Below are 19,125 nucleotides of genomic sequence, written 5' to 3'. Positions count from 1 at the left end.
ATATATTTAGCAGCACAGAGGGTTTAATCACTGGCTGTTCCTCTCTTCACCATCCTCAGGAATAGCTTTGGTTTTTTTTTTTTTCTCCTAATATCCCAATATTAAATGGCAGGGAAAAAACAATCCAGCTGAAATGCTGGGACAAACAAGGGAAATTCTGCAAAACAAGGAGGGAAATACAAACAAGGAGAATCCAGCTGCACCCACAGCTGCTCTGGGCACCCTGTGCCAGGGAACAATTCCTTCCCAGTATCCCATACTGGAATAAACACAAATACAAACTGTCAAATAAACACAAACACAAATTGTCAGGAATCAACTGCTGGTTCCTGCTGCTCTGTTGTCTATATAAATCCATTAACAGGACTCCATAAGCCCCAAATAAATTCCACTACACTGAATTCTGAAGGAAAAGGAAATAGCATTTGGTATTTAGTATTTAATTAAAGCTTCTATCTCCTTATTTCACCACAGGGGCGCTGAGTTTTTGCTGTAATAAATTATTTTCTTCCTACTGACAACTACCTGCACACATTTGCAATTCACTTAAGAGGATTAATTAAGGCTTGTTTTCATGACAAGGATTTTTTTTTAAAGCAATTAAAATCGGGTTTAAAGTTATAACACATATTTGATAGCAATTACTAAAACTAATCCAGGAAAATTAAATATCCATCCCTGGGAATCCTCTAACACATGGAAGGACCTGCTTCCCTGCAGCCCCAGGTTGGGATAAGCTTAACACCAGATTTGGTTCAGGTTCTGAGACTTGGATCATATTTAGGATTTAGGGAAAAAAAGCCCCAGAGCTGCTCCCCAGCAAGGAGATTCCTGCCAGGATTTGGGGACTTGGACCTTACCCAGACTTTGTGCTGGGACAAGGACTGAGCCCAAATGAAATCCCTGGATGCAGCAGTGAAGGAACCCTGGAGCAGCCCAGGAAAGCTCTGCACAGCCCTGAAGGATCCCTGAGGATTCACCAGCACTTCCAAAACCACTGGAACGCTCCCAAAACCCCACGTTTGTGACCGAGCACCCCAAATTAGCAATTAGTGCGCCCACTTAACGAGTTCGCAGAGGACAGAGCTGCAGCTCATTAAAACTCCCTAAAGCTGGGCTGGCTGAAGGCTCCCAACGTGTTTTCCTTGTTCATTACACATGGAAACAATTAATGGGGGCAGCAAAAGATGATGCTCCATTAATATTCCCCTAATGAGAGCTGAGCCCAAAAAAAATCAAGTTCCAATTTCACCTGAAATAATTCTGGGATGGACAAGGGTGCAAATAATGAAACCCCCACAGCACAAATCCCGGAGCACTGAATTTTAATTGACCTTTTTGTGCCCCCAGTGAAACCCCTTTTCAAACAGAGAATATTTGTATTTATTTCCTGTCTGCTTCCCCTGCTGATGCTCCTCAGGGCTCCAGGAGAATCTCTGGCTGTTCCAGGGATTTCTCTTCCCACTGATGTCCTCCCCATCAGCTCTCCCCCTTCAGCACAGGCAGCAGCTCCCCAGTTTCCTTCAGCTCCTGGAAGAGAAAGGCAGCAGTGATGGATGGCAGCTCTGAGGTTTATCAAGGATTTAAACTCTGGTTTGGGTGGATTTAATGAAAGAGATAAAAAAATCACAGCCTGGAGGCTCTGCCTGGGGTCCCTGATCTCCTCCCAGGTGGAATCCCAGACATTCCAGGCACAGAGCTTTCCAACACCCCGGAGGAGGAATCGCCACCCACGGATGGGTTTTGTTTTCCCACCCACAAACCCCCAGAAGAAGCTGAAATATCCTGGGGATTCTGAGCAGGAGGGGCCTGCCCTGCTCCTCCCGGGGACAGAAATTCACATTTCAGGGCTGGCAACTGCCCAAGGAGCACCAGGACACACTTGGGGAACAACGTGGAATGCTCTTCTTCTCCCACACCTTGGCATCAACAGCTCCACTTCAGTAATTCCATACCATGCTGCACTAAAAAATGAAATTTAAACCACTGACAACATTCACCCACCCATACAGGTCATGAGTTCAAACAGCCCAAGGATGCAGAGAGAGAAATTACACTGAAATACCAGAAAAAAAGGATTTTACAGCATCTCACAATGCCCAAGACTCCTCTTCCTGAGCACTGAAAAAGCCCCCACACTTCTTCAATTATCTAGATTATTTTTATTGATTTAATCCCCACACTTGCTAAAGAAACAAATAAAATTAATCTATACACTAAGTTAACCTATATAAGGTAAAACTAATCTATATAACTGAAGCAATCCCTACACTTGTTAAATAAACAGAATTAATGATATACTTTGGGTAAAATTAATCTATAGAAATAGAATTATCCATATAATTTAAGTAAAGTTAATCTAGATAAATAAAATTTATCTACAGAATTTATGTAAAAATAGTATCTATAAATAAAATTATTATTTATATAATAATTTCATATAATAATTTCAATAATAAATTTGTATAATAATTGAAGCAATCCCAACTCTTGTTAAATAAATAAAAATTTATATACTCTAAGTAAAATTAATCTATATAATTGAAGTAAAGTTAATTTATATAAATAAAATAAAGCTATACAATTGAAGTAAAATGAATCTTTGGAAATAAAATTAATCCATATACATGAAGTAACATTAATCTATAGAAATAAAATTAATCTATGTAATTGAAGTAAAATTAATCCTTGGAAATAAAATTAATCTATGTAATTGAAGTAAAATTAATCCTTGGAAATAAAATTAATCTATGTAATTGAGGCAATCCTCACACTTCTGAAAGAAATCAAACAAATCTCTGGCATTTCAGCAGTCCCAGTAATTTTAGAATGAAATGGGATTTATTGACTGAGCACCCCCAGGAGTCCCAGAGTCTGAGGAATTGGCTCTGAACCATCCAGGAATGGGCTCAGCAGGATTTGGGAACTCTGGGGCTGCTCCAACAACTCCAAGAAAATTCCCTTTTTCCCAGAAAACGACATCAGGAGCAAAACTAAGGATGAGAAAAACGCCAAAAAAAAAATAAGGGTTAAAAACGGGCTTTTTCCAGTCATTCACTGGAGACTCCAAGCTCCTTTCCCTGGGAAAGAACCCCGGGGTGGCTGCTGGGATTCTCTGGGGGGCAGGCAGGAAAATTCCCTAGAAGTGGAACTTTGTTACTGGGAGGAAAGCAGCTCCTACCTTGACGATGTCCAGGCCCCCCACCAGCTCCCCCCTGACGTACAGCTGGGGGTAGGTGGGCCAGCTGGAGAAGGATTTCAGCCCCTGGCGCACCTGGGGACACAGGGAACGAGCTGGGAATGCCGGCCCTGGGAGGAGCAGGGCTCGGGGCCCAGGGCAGGGGCTCCCTTACCTCCTCGTCCTCCAGGATGTCAAAGGTCTCGTAGTCCACGCTGGGCACAGGGAGAGAACGGGATGTTCGCGTTATTCCCGCTGGGAATGGGGAGGAAGGATCACAGAGCAACAGCACCCTGGGGTGTTCGTAAGGGAGCGCCGCAAAGGCGGGTAAGGAATGTGAAGTACAGCTAAAAATGTGAAATTCGGCTAAAAATGTGAAATACAGCTAAAGAATGTGAAATTTGGCTAAAAAATGCGGGTAAAAAATGTAAAATACAGCTAAAGAATGTGAAATACAGCTAAAAATGTGAAATTCAGCTAAAGAATGCAGGTAAAAAATGTGAAATACAGCTAAAGAATGTGAAATTCAGCTAAAGAATGTGAAATACAGCTAAAAAAATGCAGGTAAAAAATGTAAAATACAGCTAAAGAATGTGAAATACAGCTAAAAATGTGAAATTCAGCTAAAGAATGCAGGTTAAAAATGTGAAATACAGCTAAAAATGCAGCTAAAAAATGTGAAATACAGCTAAAGAATGTGAAATACAGCTAAAGAATGTGAAATACAGCTAAAGAATGTGAAATACAGCTAAAGAATGTGAAATACAGCTAAAGAATGTGAAATACAGCTAAAGAATGTAAAATACAGCTAAAAAATGCAGGTAAGGAATGTAAAATTCAGCTAAAGAATGTAAAATTCAGCTAAAGAATGTGAAATACAGCTAAAGAATGTGAAATACAGCTAAAAATGTGAAATACAGCTAAAAATGTGAAATACAGCTAAAGAATGTGAAATTCAGCTAAAGAATGTGAAATACAGCTAAAAAAATGCAGGTAAAAAATGTAAAATACAGCTAAAGAATGTGAAATACAGCTAAAGAATATAAAATACAGCTAAAGAATGCAAAATTCGGCTAAAAAATGCAGGTAAGAAATGTAAAATACAGCTAAAGAATGAAAAATTCAGCTAAAAAATGTAAAATTCGGCTAAAAAATGCAAAAATTCAGCTGAAAAATGTAAAATTCACCTAAAAATGCAAAAATTAGCAATGGAATTTCTGGAATGTCAAGATTTTTTAGAAACTCGTAAAATGTTGGAAAAAAAATCCTCAAAGTTTTCAAAAAATCCTCAAAATTATCAAAAAAACCCTCAGAATTCTCAAAAAAAATCCCCTCAAGTTCTAAAACCTCAAGATTTTTTAAAACCTCTCAAAATACTCAAAAAAACCCCTCAAAAGTCTCAAAAATAAGCCTACAAAGGTCTCAAAAAACCCCTCAGATGTCTCAAAAAACCCTCAAAATTCTCAGAACCTCAAGATTTTTCAAAGCCCCTCCAAATTCTCACAGGAAATCCCCAAAATTCCCCAAAAAACCCCTCAAAATTCTCTCAAAAGAGACTCCAAAACTTCCAAAGAGCCCTCAAAAACTCCTCTAAATTCTAACAGAATCCCTCAAAATTCTCAAGACCCCCTGAAAATTCTCCAAAAAACCCCTTACAGATCTTGAAAGAACCCCCAAAAGTCTCAAAAAACCTCATGAAAATTCTCAGCAAACCCTTCAGCTGTTGAAATCCTCTTGAAAAAGAAAACCTTCCACTTGGGGAACAATTCCACTCCCATTTTCCAACACCTTTTCCATAAAATGCAGGTTTCACCCCAGAAGTGCCCCCAAACTCAGCCCCATTACCTACCCAGTGTTGTTCATGATTTCAATGATTTGCTTGCTGAAGCCACATTTTGCCATCTAAAAGATAAAATGCAGATATGAAATGTCTCTGCTTTTGTTAACCCATGCAATTCCAGCTGCACTGCAGCAATTCCCAGGTTTTTGCTGGATGAGCCTCTCCTTAATCCCTTTTTCATCCTTTATCTCCTGATTTTTTATGGATTTATGGAATAAACCTGCTGCATTTTGAGGCATCACTGCCCTGGATTCACCACAATAAACTATAACAAACAAGGACAGCAACTTGTTATATTTATTATCATTATAATTAATTTCATTATAATTAATTTAACTATAATGAAACTAATTATAATTTCAATTCTAATGAATTAATAATTCATATCCACTGCAAACTCTTCACCCAGCAATTTTTAGATGTGAATAGGTATTATAGACATCTATTATATAAGATATCTAAGATATTAGATATATCTATTATAACACCTAAGCATTAGATATTTCTATTAATTTCTGTATTAATAAATATTAATAGAACTATCTAACAAATAATATTCAGCAATAATAAAAACCAGGGCTGTTCTGTGGTTTACAGATGCACCAAATAAAAAGATAAATAACTTTTCCAGCTGCACTGATTTGAATCAAGGAAGAACAAGACAAAAATTCAGTATTTTCTGGAACACTCCACATTACCTCTTTGTTTCCCTTCATGAAGAGCATCACAGGAGCTTTGTTTATCAAGGATTTAAGCCTAGAAAAAGACACAAACCACCTTATTTTATGGTTATTTTATACCCCAATACCCCAGACAAAATGCAGAAGTGGGAATGAACACTCCAGTGGATAAATCTCCAAGAATTCCACCCTGGGATGGGAATGCCACTCCCAGCAGGAACCCATCTCCCATGGAGCAGCCTGGTGAAAAATGTCACTCAAACTTCCCCAGAGGTGCTGCTGCTCCTTAAAAACACATCTCATGGACAATTTTAACCTAAAAACCCAAAACTTGAAGGGAACCTTAAAACCCTTTGGGAGGCAGAGGACGTTTCCCATTCCCTTCTTTCCCTCAAAAGTTTGTGCCAAGCAAAAAAATTCTGTGTAAATGGAGTTACTGCTTGTGCAATCTGCAAACTTTCATCAAGAACTGGCCAAAAAATGTTTCATTTCTTAACAAACTCCTTAAAAAGCACAGAGAGGGGCTAAAAGGCTTTAAAAAATAAGTTTTTAAAGGCCACCAAATAAAAGTTTTTAAAGATGTGCCCATCTCATCTTAATCTCCAATTGAATCTCTGCTAAAAGCATTAATTAGGGTGTGTGGCCTCAGTGAAACAACTTCAAAGGAAAGTAACCCAAGCCTTGGGACAAATTTGGAAGGAATTAATAAATCCCTGGAATTTACAACAGTGGGATTATTATTTAGCACCACTTTTACATGGGATTTATTAAATTATTTCTGTACTGCACTGAGCAGGGAGAAGAACCAGGCAGGGATTCCCTCCAGTGACACCAGAGTTGGGAAGTCTGTGGCAAATAAAGGTGGAAAAAGCTTAAAAATATGATTCTCCCAGTTATTTTTAAAGAATAAATTGCTAAATAGAGACAAGAAGGAATATATATCTATATATCCACCTGTAGATACAGATCTATAAATATATAAGTAGATAGATATAGACATATAAATACATAAGTAGGTATATATAATGTATAAATAGAAATACAGAAATACAGACATTTATAAATATAGATATTTAGAAAGGCATATTTATAAATATATAGATACATATCAATATATAAATAGTTATAGATACATAAATGCATAAATATATATATATATATAGAGATATATAAATAGATATATACAGCTATATAAATATATAAACAGATACATTCTTGCAAAAGCAGAAATCAAACCACAAATGTAAGTAAAAATTCGTGGACTTACACGAAGAAACCCCAAAAGACACTGAAAAACTACCAGAATTCTGCAAGTAAATCGATTCTTGAGGCACTTCTGATAAAGTAGGAATTTTTAGAGGGTTTCCCCTGGATGAACACAATAAAAAACCCTCAAAATTTGTTATAATTGCCCCACCTGTCCTCCAGCTTCTGGCCCTTCGGGCAGATCGTGTCCAGCTCTCCCGACGCCTCGAGCTCCTGTGGAAATTGGGGGAAAAGAAGCAAAAAATGAGGTAGAAAAAGCAAGACAAAGACACTTGTGTCAAGCCAAAGAGGAGACCAAAAAAAAAAAGCGGAGACAAAGAGGAGACAAAATCACCTTGACGATGTCCAGGCCCCCGATGAGCTCCCCGGCCACGTAGAGCTGCGGGTAGGTCGGCCAGTTGGAGAAGGCTTTGAGGCCCTGGCGAACCTCCTCGTCGGAGAAGATGTCGAAGCTGCTGAAGGCCACGCCGTGCTTCTGCAGGATCTCCACCATCTGCCTGCTGAAGCCTAGGGTGGAAGGCAGCGGATCTCAGCAGGGCCGAGCCCGGCGCTGCCCCGGGCCGGGCCGGGGAGGGGGACCGGCGAGGCTCACCCACCGCAGCGCGGCTCCTTGGGAGAGCCCTTCATGAACAGCATGCAGGGCGCCGCGTTGATGAGCGCCCTGAGGCGGGCGTGCAGCTGCTCCTGGGCAGGGGCAGCGCCGCCGGGGCCGCCCGAGCCGGCCGAGTGCCGCTGCACCTTCTGCGTCAGCTCCGGAGCGTGAGCGCCGTCCAGACGGTCCACCTTCTGGGAGTTCTGAGGGCAAGAGCACACAGCTTCGGGGAGGGGTAAACACAGCAAATACAGCCTTCAGGGAGGGGGGATAAACACAGCAAATACAGCCTTCAGGGAGGGGGTACACACAGCAAATACAGCCTTCAGGAAAGGGGGGATACGCACAGCTTCAGGAAAGGGGACACACACAGCCAATATGGCCTTCAGTGCAGGTGGGATAAAGCACAGCACACAGTGCAGGCTGGCTTAAACCACAGCAAACACAGCCTTCAGTCCAGACTGGGCTGAAACCACAGCCTTCAGTCCAGGCTGGGCTCAAAGCACACACAGCCTTCAGTCCAGGCTGGGCTCAAAGCACACACAGCCTTCAGTCCAGGCTGGGCTCAAAGCACACACAGCCTTCAGTCCAGGCTGGGCTCAAAGCACAGCACACACAGCCTTCAGTCCAGGCTGGGCTCAAAGCACACACAGCCTTCAGTCCAGGCTGGGCTCAAAGCACACACAGCCTTCAGTCCAGGCTGGGCTAAAGCACACACAGCCTTCAGTCCAGGCTGGGCTAAAGCACAGCAAACACAGCCTTCAGTCCAGGCTGGGCTAAAGCACACACAGCCTTCAGTCCAGGCTGGGCTCAAAGCACACACAGCCTTCAGTCCAGGCTGGGCTAAAGCACAGCACACACAGCCAGCCAAGCCTGGCTTTGCAGGGAGGGGCTGTCCTGCCAGGCTCGTGCCTTTCTGGCAGTAATGATGCCCGAGGGATTTTAGCCTTTCTGTTTTTCAGATCCTGTGCTGCACTAGTGCCTAACTGAACTCCACACAGTGTTAGCTACAGTCCTCACGTTTTGGTCAGACTAAACAATTCTTCCAGGCCTGAAACTCAAGGACACCCTACAGCCTCAGGCCCTGGAAAGTACAAACAAAAGTGAATTGGGGAGGAGCAAACTGGGGCAAATAACTTCATCACCTGAAGCTGAACTAGAGAATTAACCCCTGATATGTAAATAGACCAAACTCATATCTGCCTGAAAAACCCGTGACCGTGTCCATCTTGGCAGTAGCCCCTGGGAGGCTCTGACTGCTGAAGGCCTTAATAAATACCCACTTTATCCTCTTAACCTTGTCTAGCCTCTGTTCTAGGCAGCCAAGGCATCAGTAACAGCACCAAGTTTGCCTCCAGAAATACTTATTTAAGAAAATAGTATCCATTTTATCATCACAGGCAAATAGCACCCAAACAGAATTGTTATTTCTGTTATTATCATAATTTCTTAGGTTTTGTCCCCAGCTACAAAGAAATGTTGCTGTCAATTTTTTGACCCAAGTACAACAAGTGAAATAAAAACTACGTATGAATCCCGAAGCACTTAAGGAAGCCCTGAACTATTCCATATAAAGTGAAAAAAACATTTCTATTTCCATTTTTAGGTTCCACTGGACAGACTTCAATCAGTTACAGAGGTGTTTCCTCACTGAGAATGCTCCTAAGGTTCTGGTAGAGTATTACAAAAGTATAAGTATTAAGAGTCCACATGGATTCTATTTTCTCTTAAATCCACTTTTCTTAAATTCATTTCCTCTTAAATCCATTTCCTCTTACCTTAAAGAACAAGAACGTTGGAACAGAACTAATTCCATATTTTTCAGACACTTCAGGCACAGCCTCAGCTTCCAGCTAAAAACCAAACAACAAAAAAAAAAAAAAACAACACTGGATTTTTTTCATAATTCACAGCCTTCAGTCCAGGCTGGGCTCAAAGCACACACAGCCTTCAGTCCAGGCTGGGCTCAAAGCACAGCACACACAGCCTTCAGTCCAGGCTGGGCTAAAGCACACACAGCCTTCAGTCCAGGCTGGGCTAAAGCACACACAGCCTTCAGTCCAGGCTGGGCTAAAGCACAGCAAACACAGCCTTCAGTCCAGGCTGGGCTAAAGCACACACAGCCTTCAGTCCAGGCTGGGCTCAAAGCACACACAGCCTTCAGGCTGGGCTCAAAGCACAGCACACACAGCCTTCAGTCCAGGCTGGGCTCAAAGCACAGCACACACAGCCTTCAGTCCAGGCTGGGCTCAAAGCACAGCACACACAGCCTTCAGTCCAGGCTCAAAGCACAGCACACACAGCCTTCAGTCCAGGCTGGGCTCAAAGCACACACAGCCTTCAGTCCAGGCTGGGCTCAAAGCACACACAGCCTTCAGTCCAGGCTGGGCTAAAGCACAGCACACACAGCCAGCCAAGCCTGGCTTTGCAGGGAGGGGCTGTCCTGCCAGGCTCGTGCCTTTCTGGCAGTAATGATGCCCGAGGGATTTTAGCCTTTCTGTTTTTCAGATCCTGTGCTGCACTAGTGCCTAACTGAACTCCACACAGTGTTAGCTACAGTCCTCACGTTTTGGTCAGACTAAACAATTCTTCCAGGCCTGAAACTCAAGGACACCCTACAGCCTCAGGCCCTGGAAAGTACAAATAAAAGTGAATTGGGGAGGAGCAAACTGGGGCAAATAACTTCATCACCTGAAGCTGAACTAGAGAATTAACCCCTGATATGTAAATAGACCAAACTCGTATCTGCCTGAAAAACCCGTGACCATGTCCATCTTGGCAGTAGCCCCTGGGAGGCTCTGACTGCTGAAGGCCTTAATAAATACCCACTTTATCCTCTTAACCTTGTCTAGCCTCTGTTCTAGGCAGCCAAGGCATCAGTAACAGCACCAAGTTTGCCTCCAGAAATACTTATTTAAGAAAATAGTATCCATTTTATCATCACAGGCAAATAGCACCCAAACAGAATTGTTATTTCTGTTATTATCATAATTTCTTAGGTTTTGTCCCCAACTACAAAGAAATGTTGCTGTGAATTTTTTGACCCAAGTACAACAAGTGAAATAAAAACTACGTATGAATCCCGAAGCACTTAAGGAAGCCCTGAACTATTCCATAAAAAGTGAAAAAACCATTTCTATTTCCATTTTTAGGTTCCACTGGACAGACTTCAATCAGTTACAGAGGTGTTTCCTCACTGAGAATGCTCCTAAGGTTCTGGTAGAGTATTACAAAAGTATAAGTATTAAGAGTCCACATGGATTCTATTTTCTCTTAAATCCACTTTTCTTAAATTCATTTCCTCTTAAATCCATTTCCTCTTACCTTAAAGAACAAGAACGTTGGAACAGAACTAATTCCATATTTTTCAGACACTTCAGGCACAGCCTCAGCTTCCAGCTAAAAACCAAACAACAAAAAAAAAAAACAACACTGGATTATTTTCATAATCTTCTTTAAAGTTTCACCGCAAGTGTCAATCCTGGAATGTTCTCCCTGGCATTTTATACATTTAAGCAGGATCTGCTGCTGAAGTCTGGGAGACATTTACATTTAAATGAGACTCTGTGGGCTGCCGTGGCACCGTGAACCTCCACGGTGTCAAAGCAGGTTCAGAGGTTTTTATTTTGTTGCACGTTTCAAAAGAGGCCCGGAGGCTGTGAATAAAATTCTGGGTGCACTCCTGACCTAGTAAATTCTCAGTGCTGTGCAGCTCCTGCTATATTGGAACCCATAAATCACTGTCCCCAGTTATGTCCCCATCACAGAGGTGCTGCTGTGCCCCTTTGGGGGGCTCTGCATCACCCCTGACATCCGCAGCCCCCTGCAAATGAGGAGGGGGAAAGGAGCTGCTCCTTCAGCTGATGGTGCTAAACTTGATTTTTAACTCCTGCAAGGCTGCTGAGTGCCCAGCCAGGGATTACTGCTCCCACTTTCATCACAGAGGGATTTGCTATGAAAATTCATCTTTGCTGGCTCAGATTTTGAGCAGCTCCAGCTACACAGGCTCTTAATGAACCCACTAATCAGAGAGGCAAAGCAGGAGCAGCAAAAGTGAGCCCCCATCCTCCTCCTGCACATCATCACTCCAACAGCATCAACTGGAAAACCACAGCTAGAAAATGAAAGCTTACATCCAACTGAAACTGAACTGAAAGCTTATACATAATTGAAGGAGAATAGGTAACTCCAATTATTGATTCTTTTTCCAGGGGCAAATGATGACTTCCACATCTAACACTCATTTTCTTTCCCAGCAAAGCTTCCTGCTTGGATATTTATGTTGCACATAACACAGAACAGAATCCATTTCATGTTTCAGGAACCTGCTGTCATTGGCACAGCTTCCCAAAATGTTGTTTGTGAGTGTTTTGGGATGTGAACACACTCATGTCAACCAAACATGCGAGGAGGTAACAGGTGCTTGCCAATTCAAAGGCAGGCTGGATATTCTGCAATACAAAAATCCCACCAAGAACTGCCAAAATCAAATATATTCCTCTGGAGGAGCTCCTCCCTCCAAAATGTATCAGTAAAATTCACCCAAGAATTGTCATCAGCTTATTTTCTCTAAGCAAGAACAGCAGTAACATTAACATTACTGGGAAGAGGGAAGTTGGGGGAAGGATGTGCCACTATCAGGGTTTCACAGCCCTGGATAACTTTGGAACCTCATTATTAAAAAATAAATTACAGCTGAATAATAAAGGTCATAAATAAATTATACAGGAATAATGAAAAGGCAACTGAGAGATTCCAGACTTTCTTGGGCTGAGTAAAAGCTACTAAACTCTAGATAAATTTAAGCATCTTGAATTTGCAGTGTGTTGAAAATTAATCTTTTGAAGCTCTAAGTCATAAAATACCATTCAAATAATTCTGTCCTGTTTTACAAATACCAGCTGAGAGGAATCATTTAAAAAAGCCCACACACACATCCTAAAGGCTGTAAAAATCACATTAAAATACTCACACACAGCTGGCTGCTCCCTGCCCTCAGCATCCCACAAGTGTCTCATTAACCAGAGAAATTTGGTTTAAAACCAACAGCACGTGGATGAAGTGAATTCCTTCTTCCTTCCCCTGGCTCCCAGTGGGATGTGCAGAGGGTCTCACAAAGCAGAGTGACAACCTTGCAGGGCCTGAATTCACCTTCCTGAAGGGTCATTTTAATGTCACAGGAACCCTCTGGGAATCCTGAGATAACATCCCCATGGCTGGACACCCTGGGACAGTGGGAGGTGTCCCTCCCATGGCAGGGGTGGCACTGGGTGGGCTTTGAGCTTCCTTCCCACCCAAATCATTCCAGGATTCCCTGAGCCATCCCTGATGGCAGCAGCACCTCTGGGATACCACTGGGTGGGCTTTGAGCATCCTTCCCACCCAAGGTATTCCAGGATTCCCTGTCTGTCATCCCTGACGGCAGCAGCACCTCTGGGATAACACTGGGTGGGCTCTGAGATTCCTTCCCACCCAAATTATTCCAGGATTCCTTGTCTGAGCCATCCCTGACGGCAGCAGCACCTCTGGGATAACACTGGGTGGGCTCTGAGGTCCCTTCCCACCCAAGGCATTCCAGGATTCCTTGTCTGACCCCACACGGCAGCAGCACCTCTGGGATAACACTGGGTGGGCTCTGAGGTCCCTTCCCACCCAAGGCATTCCAGGATTCCCTGTCATCCCTGACGGCAGCAGCACCTCCAGGATCCCAGATGTGAGAGGGGCCTTGCACGTGAGGCCGTGCAGGCAGCCCAGAGGAAGCTCCCTGGTGGGACATTTCCCTCCCCCAGGGCTCCCCGGCTCACCTGCACGAAGGTGACCTGGCTGTGCTCGCGGGCCAGCGCTGCCATCACCTCGTTCATCTGCGCGCACTGCGGAGCCCACGGCGCCCAGAAGTGCACCACCACCAGGGACCTGGGGACAGACAGCGCTCCTGGGGACAGCTGCCAACAAACACCGGCGTCGTGGGACCCCTGAGCCTGGGAAACACCATCCAGGGGCCTGACCCCACCTTGTCCCCAGAGCCCTGAGTGCCAGCTCCAGCAACTCCTTGGACACTCCAGGGATGGGCGCTCCATAAAAACCCTTATCTGAAAACAGAAAAGCCAAACCTGAGGCATCACCTGAGATAAAAAACCCTTTAAAGCATACCAGGAGTTTTCCTTTCCAGGGAACATTCCGAGCCCAGCAGCAGTGCTGAGGCCATGCAGTACAAAACCTGTCACACTGCAATGTTATTTTTCTGCTTTCACTTGCTCCAACTTCTTATTCCAGGTTTGCTGGGATGTTTGGGATTGGTTCTACACAGCATTTAAAGGTGTGAGCAGAAATCCCATCACACTGGGTACCAGCTCCCACGGGCTTACACATCTGGGATGACAGCAGTGACAAGATATTGGAATTTTCAGTTCCATTCTCCATCTTTGCAAGGTCAAACCACCAGAGAATGGGAATAAGGAATTAAATACACAATGTACTGATATTAATGTACTTAGAAAAACAGAGAAATCAAGACATCCATCCCACAGCAGGTACTTCATGTCTTTTATCCCTAAATAATGGAAATTCATTGTAAATTGTAGCAGCACAAGATCCCTGCTGGAGCAGCTCCTGTGACCTGATCACACACCCTGGATGCTTTCACACACTTGATTTCCCAGTTAAACTCTAGAAAAACAACAGAACAACTTTTCTTTTTTCCTCCAAGTCCTCAGTTTCAATCTGTGCCCACAGCAGGACACACCTGGCCACAGGGATGGGCCTCAAATCATCACAGGATTATTTTATCCTCATCCCACCAGAGACTGCTCCTTCTTTACCAACACCCAGCTGCAATATATTCATTTTTATCTTCAGGAAGAACATATTTTAAATTCATCTGCACTAGGGGTTTTGGAGTTGTTTTGGTTTTTTGATTTTTTTTTTTTTAATTCATTCACAGAACAATTCAGATTTTGCAAGTGAACTGCTCCCTGAGCACTTTGATTTGACCTTAAAAAAAAAACAGAGTACTTGAAAACACTAAGAGAGATAAAAAATAAAGACTTAGCAAAATGAAGCAATTAAGTAACTCTAAACAAAGTGTTCCCTGCATTCAACCAAAATTAAAAAAAAGCTCCACTATTAAACAGGGCAGAGATAAAAAGGTTATGACAAATCCCCAATTTCCTCTTTAAATATCAAAATTTACACTCATTCTACAACACAAACTTACTGACAACTCAATGCAAGAAATGTTAATTTTCTGAAACAAAAAATCCTATGACATTAAGGTGTAATTATAAATGCTGTTTTCAAAGGAAGCAGAGGAAGAGTTATTCAGGATTACCAGCTCATTGTGGGTCCAAGAACACGGATAAAATAATCAATTCTTTTAGAGAGAAAACCAAATGATGTTCTGTGACAAAGGCAATGAGAAAATTACTGGTGGGTTTTTTTTTAAATAACCTTAAAATATTGTGTTTGTTCCTGAAGCCATTTTCCTCTGGGCACAAGAGTTTGTTGTGCAGTGTCCCTGCAAAACAATCCAGCTGAAGGACAATTCCAGGAGGGGAAATGGAACTCCTGCAGCAAGTTTGGAAGAAATTCTGTTCCTTTTTCCCATTTAACAGCATTTCCTCTGGCTGTCTCTCAGAACTGATGCTGGTATTCCACCACACTTTTAATCACTGTAACTCTGTAATTACAGAGGAGCTTACTGCAGCTCCTCCCAGATTTAAACACGCACATGGAATACTGGAATAAAACCACTGGGGTTGCTCAGGACAGGCTGGGAGCACCCTGGGACAGGGCAAGGTGTCCCTGGAAGGGCTGCAAGGTCCCAGAGCAGGCTGGGGTTGTAGGAAAAGCACAGCCCTGTCATTAATCACAGGGCACAAAACCAGATTAACGAGAACCTGGGCAGGAGAGGAATAAATCAGAGCCACTTGTGTGTCAGTGAACACCCAAACGCTGCTGCGCCCATTGATGTGTCACTGCTGTGCCCATGGCAATTCCACTGCTGTTCCCACTCCAATTCCACTGCTGTTCCCATTGCAATTCCACTGCTGTTCCCACTGCAATTTCACTGCTGTTCCCATTGCAATTCCACTGATGTTCCCACTTCAATTTCACTGATGTTCCCACTCCAATTCCATTGCTGTTCCCACTGCAATTTCACTGCTGTTCCCATGGCAATTCCACTGCTGTTCCCATTGAAATTCCACTGATGTTCCCACTCTAATTTCACTGATGTTCCCACTCCAATTCCATTGCTGTTCCCACTGCAATTTCACTGCTGTTCCCATTGAAATTCCACTGATGTTCCCATTGCAATTCCACTGCTGTTCCCATTGCAATTCCACTGCTGTTCCCATTGCAATTCCACTGCTGTTCCCATTGCAATTCCACTGCTGTTCCCATTGCAATTCCACTGCTGTTCCCATTGCAATTCCACTGCTGTTCCCACTGCAATTCCACTGCTGTTCCCATTCCAATTCCACTGCTGTTCCCACTGCAGTTCCACTGCTGTTCCCATTGCAATTTCACTGATGTTCCCACTGCAATTTCACTGCTGTTCCCACTGCTGTTCCCATTGCAATTTCACTGCTGCGCCCATTGAAATTCCACTGCTGTTCCCACTCATCCCACTCCAATTTCACTGCTGTTCCCATTGCAATTTCACTGCTGCGCCCATTGAAATTCCACTGCTGCTCCCACTGAAATTCCACTGCCGTTCCCACTGAAATGCCCTGGTGGTTCTGGTGACATCCCAGCTCGCAGGGCAGCTCAGGTTTATGGGATTTTCCAGCCGATTCGCCAGACTTGGCCCCAAATTCCCTGCGGCAGGAGCTGCTACAGGGCGGCACCTCCGAGCGCTGAGCCAGGGGAACGCGGGGCTGCCAAAGGCCGAGCCAAGGCCGAGCCTAAACCCGGCCTAAGCCGAGCCTAAGCCCGACCAAAGCCCGGCCTTTGAGCAGCCTGGGGCTCGGTTTGCCTCCTCTTTGGGGTTTTTTATCTTCCCCCGGCAGGTTTCACGGAGCGCTGCGGCAGCACCGGCCCCTCCCGAGCTGGGCCCTGCGGGGACCGGGAGGGGACACCGGGAGGGCACCGAGGGACGGGACCCAAAGAGGGGACACCGGGAGGGCACCGAGGCACGGGACCCAAAGAGGGGACACCGGGAGGGCACCGAGGCACGGGAACAAAAGAGGGGACACCGGGAGGGCACCGAGGGACGGGAACAAAAGAGGGGACACCGGGAGGGCACCGAGGCACGGGAACAAAAGAGGGGACAGCGGGAGGGCACCGAGACACGGGAGGGGACACCGGGATGGGGAACGCGGGCTGGCACCCACGGAGGTGACACCGGGAGGGCACCAACGGATGGCACCGAGGGACGGCAGGCGGAGCTGGCCGCCACGGAGGAGACTGAGCGACGGGAGCCCCGGTAAGGGACAGAGGAGCGGGACCTCCCCCGCTGTCCCCTCACCTGTCCGGGCGCTGCAGCAGCTTCTGGAACTGCTCCACGGAGCCCGCGGCCGCCACCGCGCCCGCCATGGCCGGGCCGAGCCAGGGACACGTGGGGTCGCCCGGCGGTCACGTGGCGGCACCCGCGGGGTCACGTGCGTCCGCCCTGCTCACGCGTCTTCCTCCTGCCTCACGTGGCCTGCCCGTGTCACGCGTCCCGCCCGTGTCACGTGCCCCCCCCGCCTCACGCAGCGCCCCGTCATGGCCGTGCCGTTCCAAGGGCCAGAACCCGGAGCCGGAGCCGGTCCCAGTCCCACAGCCCGGCCCGCTCCCGGCACACCCGGCCCGGCCCGGCGCGGCGCCCCGCCGTGCGCGGTGCGTGGTGCTCTCCCCAGGGCCCTGCTGGGCCGCCCCGCCTGCCCGGCGGCACGAAGGGACGCTGAGCCCGGCCCCGGCGCTGCCCGAGCTCCCCGGGCGGCACGGAGCCCGCTGCGCTGCCTGGTTCAGGGCAGGGCTGTGCCAAGGGCAGGGAGGAGAACGCATTTTGGGGAATATTGGTGCCTGGAGAGGGCTGCTCTAGAGTGGAAACTGGTCAGAGCTACAAAATAAAGCAGGGATTGATTCCAAGGATCTCCTCCATGGATGCACCTTGGGCAGCACAAGAGCCCAGCCAGGGCTGCACCCAGGATGAACCCAAATGGTCCCAAAATGCACGAGCGCTCCCGGGGTCTGTCCCTGGGATCAGCTCTGCTCCATGTGCACATTGCAGTTCAGTGTCCAATTCCAGCTCAGCCCCTGCACTCCCATCCTGCTTGTTTTTCTCTCTGCAGCCCACGGGGTTTGTGCTCCTGGGCTGAGATTTGGATCATTTGTCCTTGGTGCCCAGCTGGAGCAGGAATTGTTTTGTCTCCCTGCTCTGTGCACAGAGCTCACCATCCCCTGATGTGAACCCAGACCCACACACTAAAGCAGCTCAGAATCTGAAAACAGAAAAGCCAAACCTGAGGCGTCAGAAGGATCCCCACTGACAGAGGGCACGGAGAATACAGAATTTGCCAGCCCCAAAGGCACTCGGCAGAATTCCCAAGCCAAGGAAGAAACCAATAAAAACAACTGGCCAGCTGTGCTGGGTCAGCTCCCAGTGGGAAAGAAGGGAGTTCCAGGGGGAGCAGATGGAGACCAGCCCGCTGAGAAACCCCAAAAGCAGAGGGGGAATCATCAGAGAATCACAGAATCTTTAACGAGGAGACAGAACATTAATTAATAAGGGAGCTGTGTGATGTGCAGCCAGTGAACATTTGTGCCTTTGTCTGGTGAAATGTATAAATGGTGACAAGTTTTGGTGATTGTGTGCTGGCTTTGGGGGATCAGCCCCGTCCCCTTTTTGTGCAGAGCTGGAAATAAATCCTGGGCTCTTCCACAGCTGGGAATGAAACCCATTTGGGATAACACTGCCGGGGATCCAGGGCAGCCACAGCTGCTCTGGGAATTCCATCCCCACCCTGCCAGGAGCAATTCCTCATTCCCAATCTCCCACCCATCCCTGCCCTCTGGCAGTGGGAGCCATTCCCTGTGTCCTGTTCCTCCATCCCTGTCCCCAGCCCCTCTCCAGCTCTCCTGGAGCCCCTCCAGGCCCTGGCACGGCTCTGAGCTCTCCCTGGAGCTGCTCCTCTCCAGGTGAGCCCCCCCAGGTGTCCCAGCCTGGCTCAGGGCACTTCTGGAGCGTGTCCAGGTCCCCCTGGATGCCATCCCGTCCTCCAGGGGTGTCACTGCACCCTCAGCCTGGTGTCACCTGCCCAGGTGTGCCCTGGTGTGTCCCCAGTGTCACAGGGCAGCCCCTGGGGACCCCACTGGTCCCTGCTGTCCACCGGCACCCGGAGCCACCGCCCCTCTGCAATACCAGGCTGCTGCCCAGGGTGACAAATTCCAATTTTCCTTTGCATTTCCAGGATATTTTCTGTGGAAAAGAACCTGGGGTGTTGTCAAGGTGAAACGAGGGTCTCGGCCCTGGAGCTCGCTGCCCGTAAATCTGGAAGCAGGATGACCCCAGCGTGGGTAAGAGCAGTGAATGTTTATTTTGGGCTGTCCAAGAATCCTCCTGATGCAGGAAGAGACAGAAATTAAC

The 19,125-nt window shown here is 46.2% G+C and overlaps 1 protein-coding gene across 4 annotated transcripts; it reads right to left on the bottom strand.

The window, feature by feature from the left end:
- Nucleotides 1–1,308: 1,308 nt before the first annotated feature.
- Nucleotides 1,309–17,273, bottom strand: GLRX3 (glutaredoxin 3). 4 transcript variants are annotated; one of them, XM_041415666.1, is made up of 11 exons: nucleotides 17,023–17,256; nucleotides 13,361–13,469; nucleotides 10,881–10,955; nucleotides 7,561–7,759; nucleotides 7,299–7,471; nucleotides 7,116–7,177; nucleotides 5,717–5,774; nucleotides 5,028–5,080; nucleotides 3,354–3,471; nucleotides 3,182–3,274; nucleotides 1,309–1,530 (listed from the first exon to the last, which is right to left on the bottom strand). In XM_041415666.1, exons 1-11 carry the CDS (start codon nucleotides 17,088–17,090, stop codon nucleotides 1,480–1,482), a joined length of 1,059 nt encoding a protein of 352 aa, XP_041271600.1. In that variant the 5' UTR covers nucleotides 17,091–17,256; the 3' UTR covers nucleotides 1,309–1,479. The 4 variants fall into 4 exon arrangements, with proteins under 4 accessions (XP_041271600.1, XP_041271601.1, XP_041271603.1 ...); XM_041415667.1 differs by lacking the exon at nucleotides 10,881–10,955 and adding an exon at nucleotides 9,335–9,409; XM_041415669.1 differs by having other exon boundaries at nucleotides 3,354–3,393; nucleotides 17,023–17,245.
- Between the last annotated feature and the right edge of the window lie 1,852 nt (nucleotides 17,274–19,125).

The sequence above is a fragment of the Onychostruthus taczanowskii genome, unplaced genomic scaffold, assembly GCF_017590055.1.
Source record: "Onychostruthus taczanowskii isolate IOZ18803 unplaced genomic scaffold, ASM1759005v1 scaffold5, whole genome shotgun sequence".
Taxonomy (NCBI): domain Eukaryota; kingdom Metazoa; phylum Chordata; class Aves; order Passeriformes; family Passeridae; genus Onychostruthus; species Onychostruthus taczanowskii.
This window is presented reverse-complemented; position numbering and strand designations above follow the sequence as displayed.

Coding starts and splice junctions, on each gene's coding strand:
- GLRX3 (XM_041415666.1), bottom strand. CDS start 17,090: ATGGCGGGCGCGGTGGCGGCCGCGGGCTCCGTGGAGCAGTTCCAGAAG. Junction 13,470..17,022: donor CTGCTGCAGCGCCCGGACAG/GTGAGGGGACAG, acceptor GTCTGTCCCCAG/GTCCCTGGTGGTGGTGCACT. Junction 7,760..10,880: donor CAACGTTCTTGTTCTTTAAG/GTAAGAGGAAAT, acceptor TCTTGCCCTCAG/AACTCCCAGAAGGTGGACCG.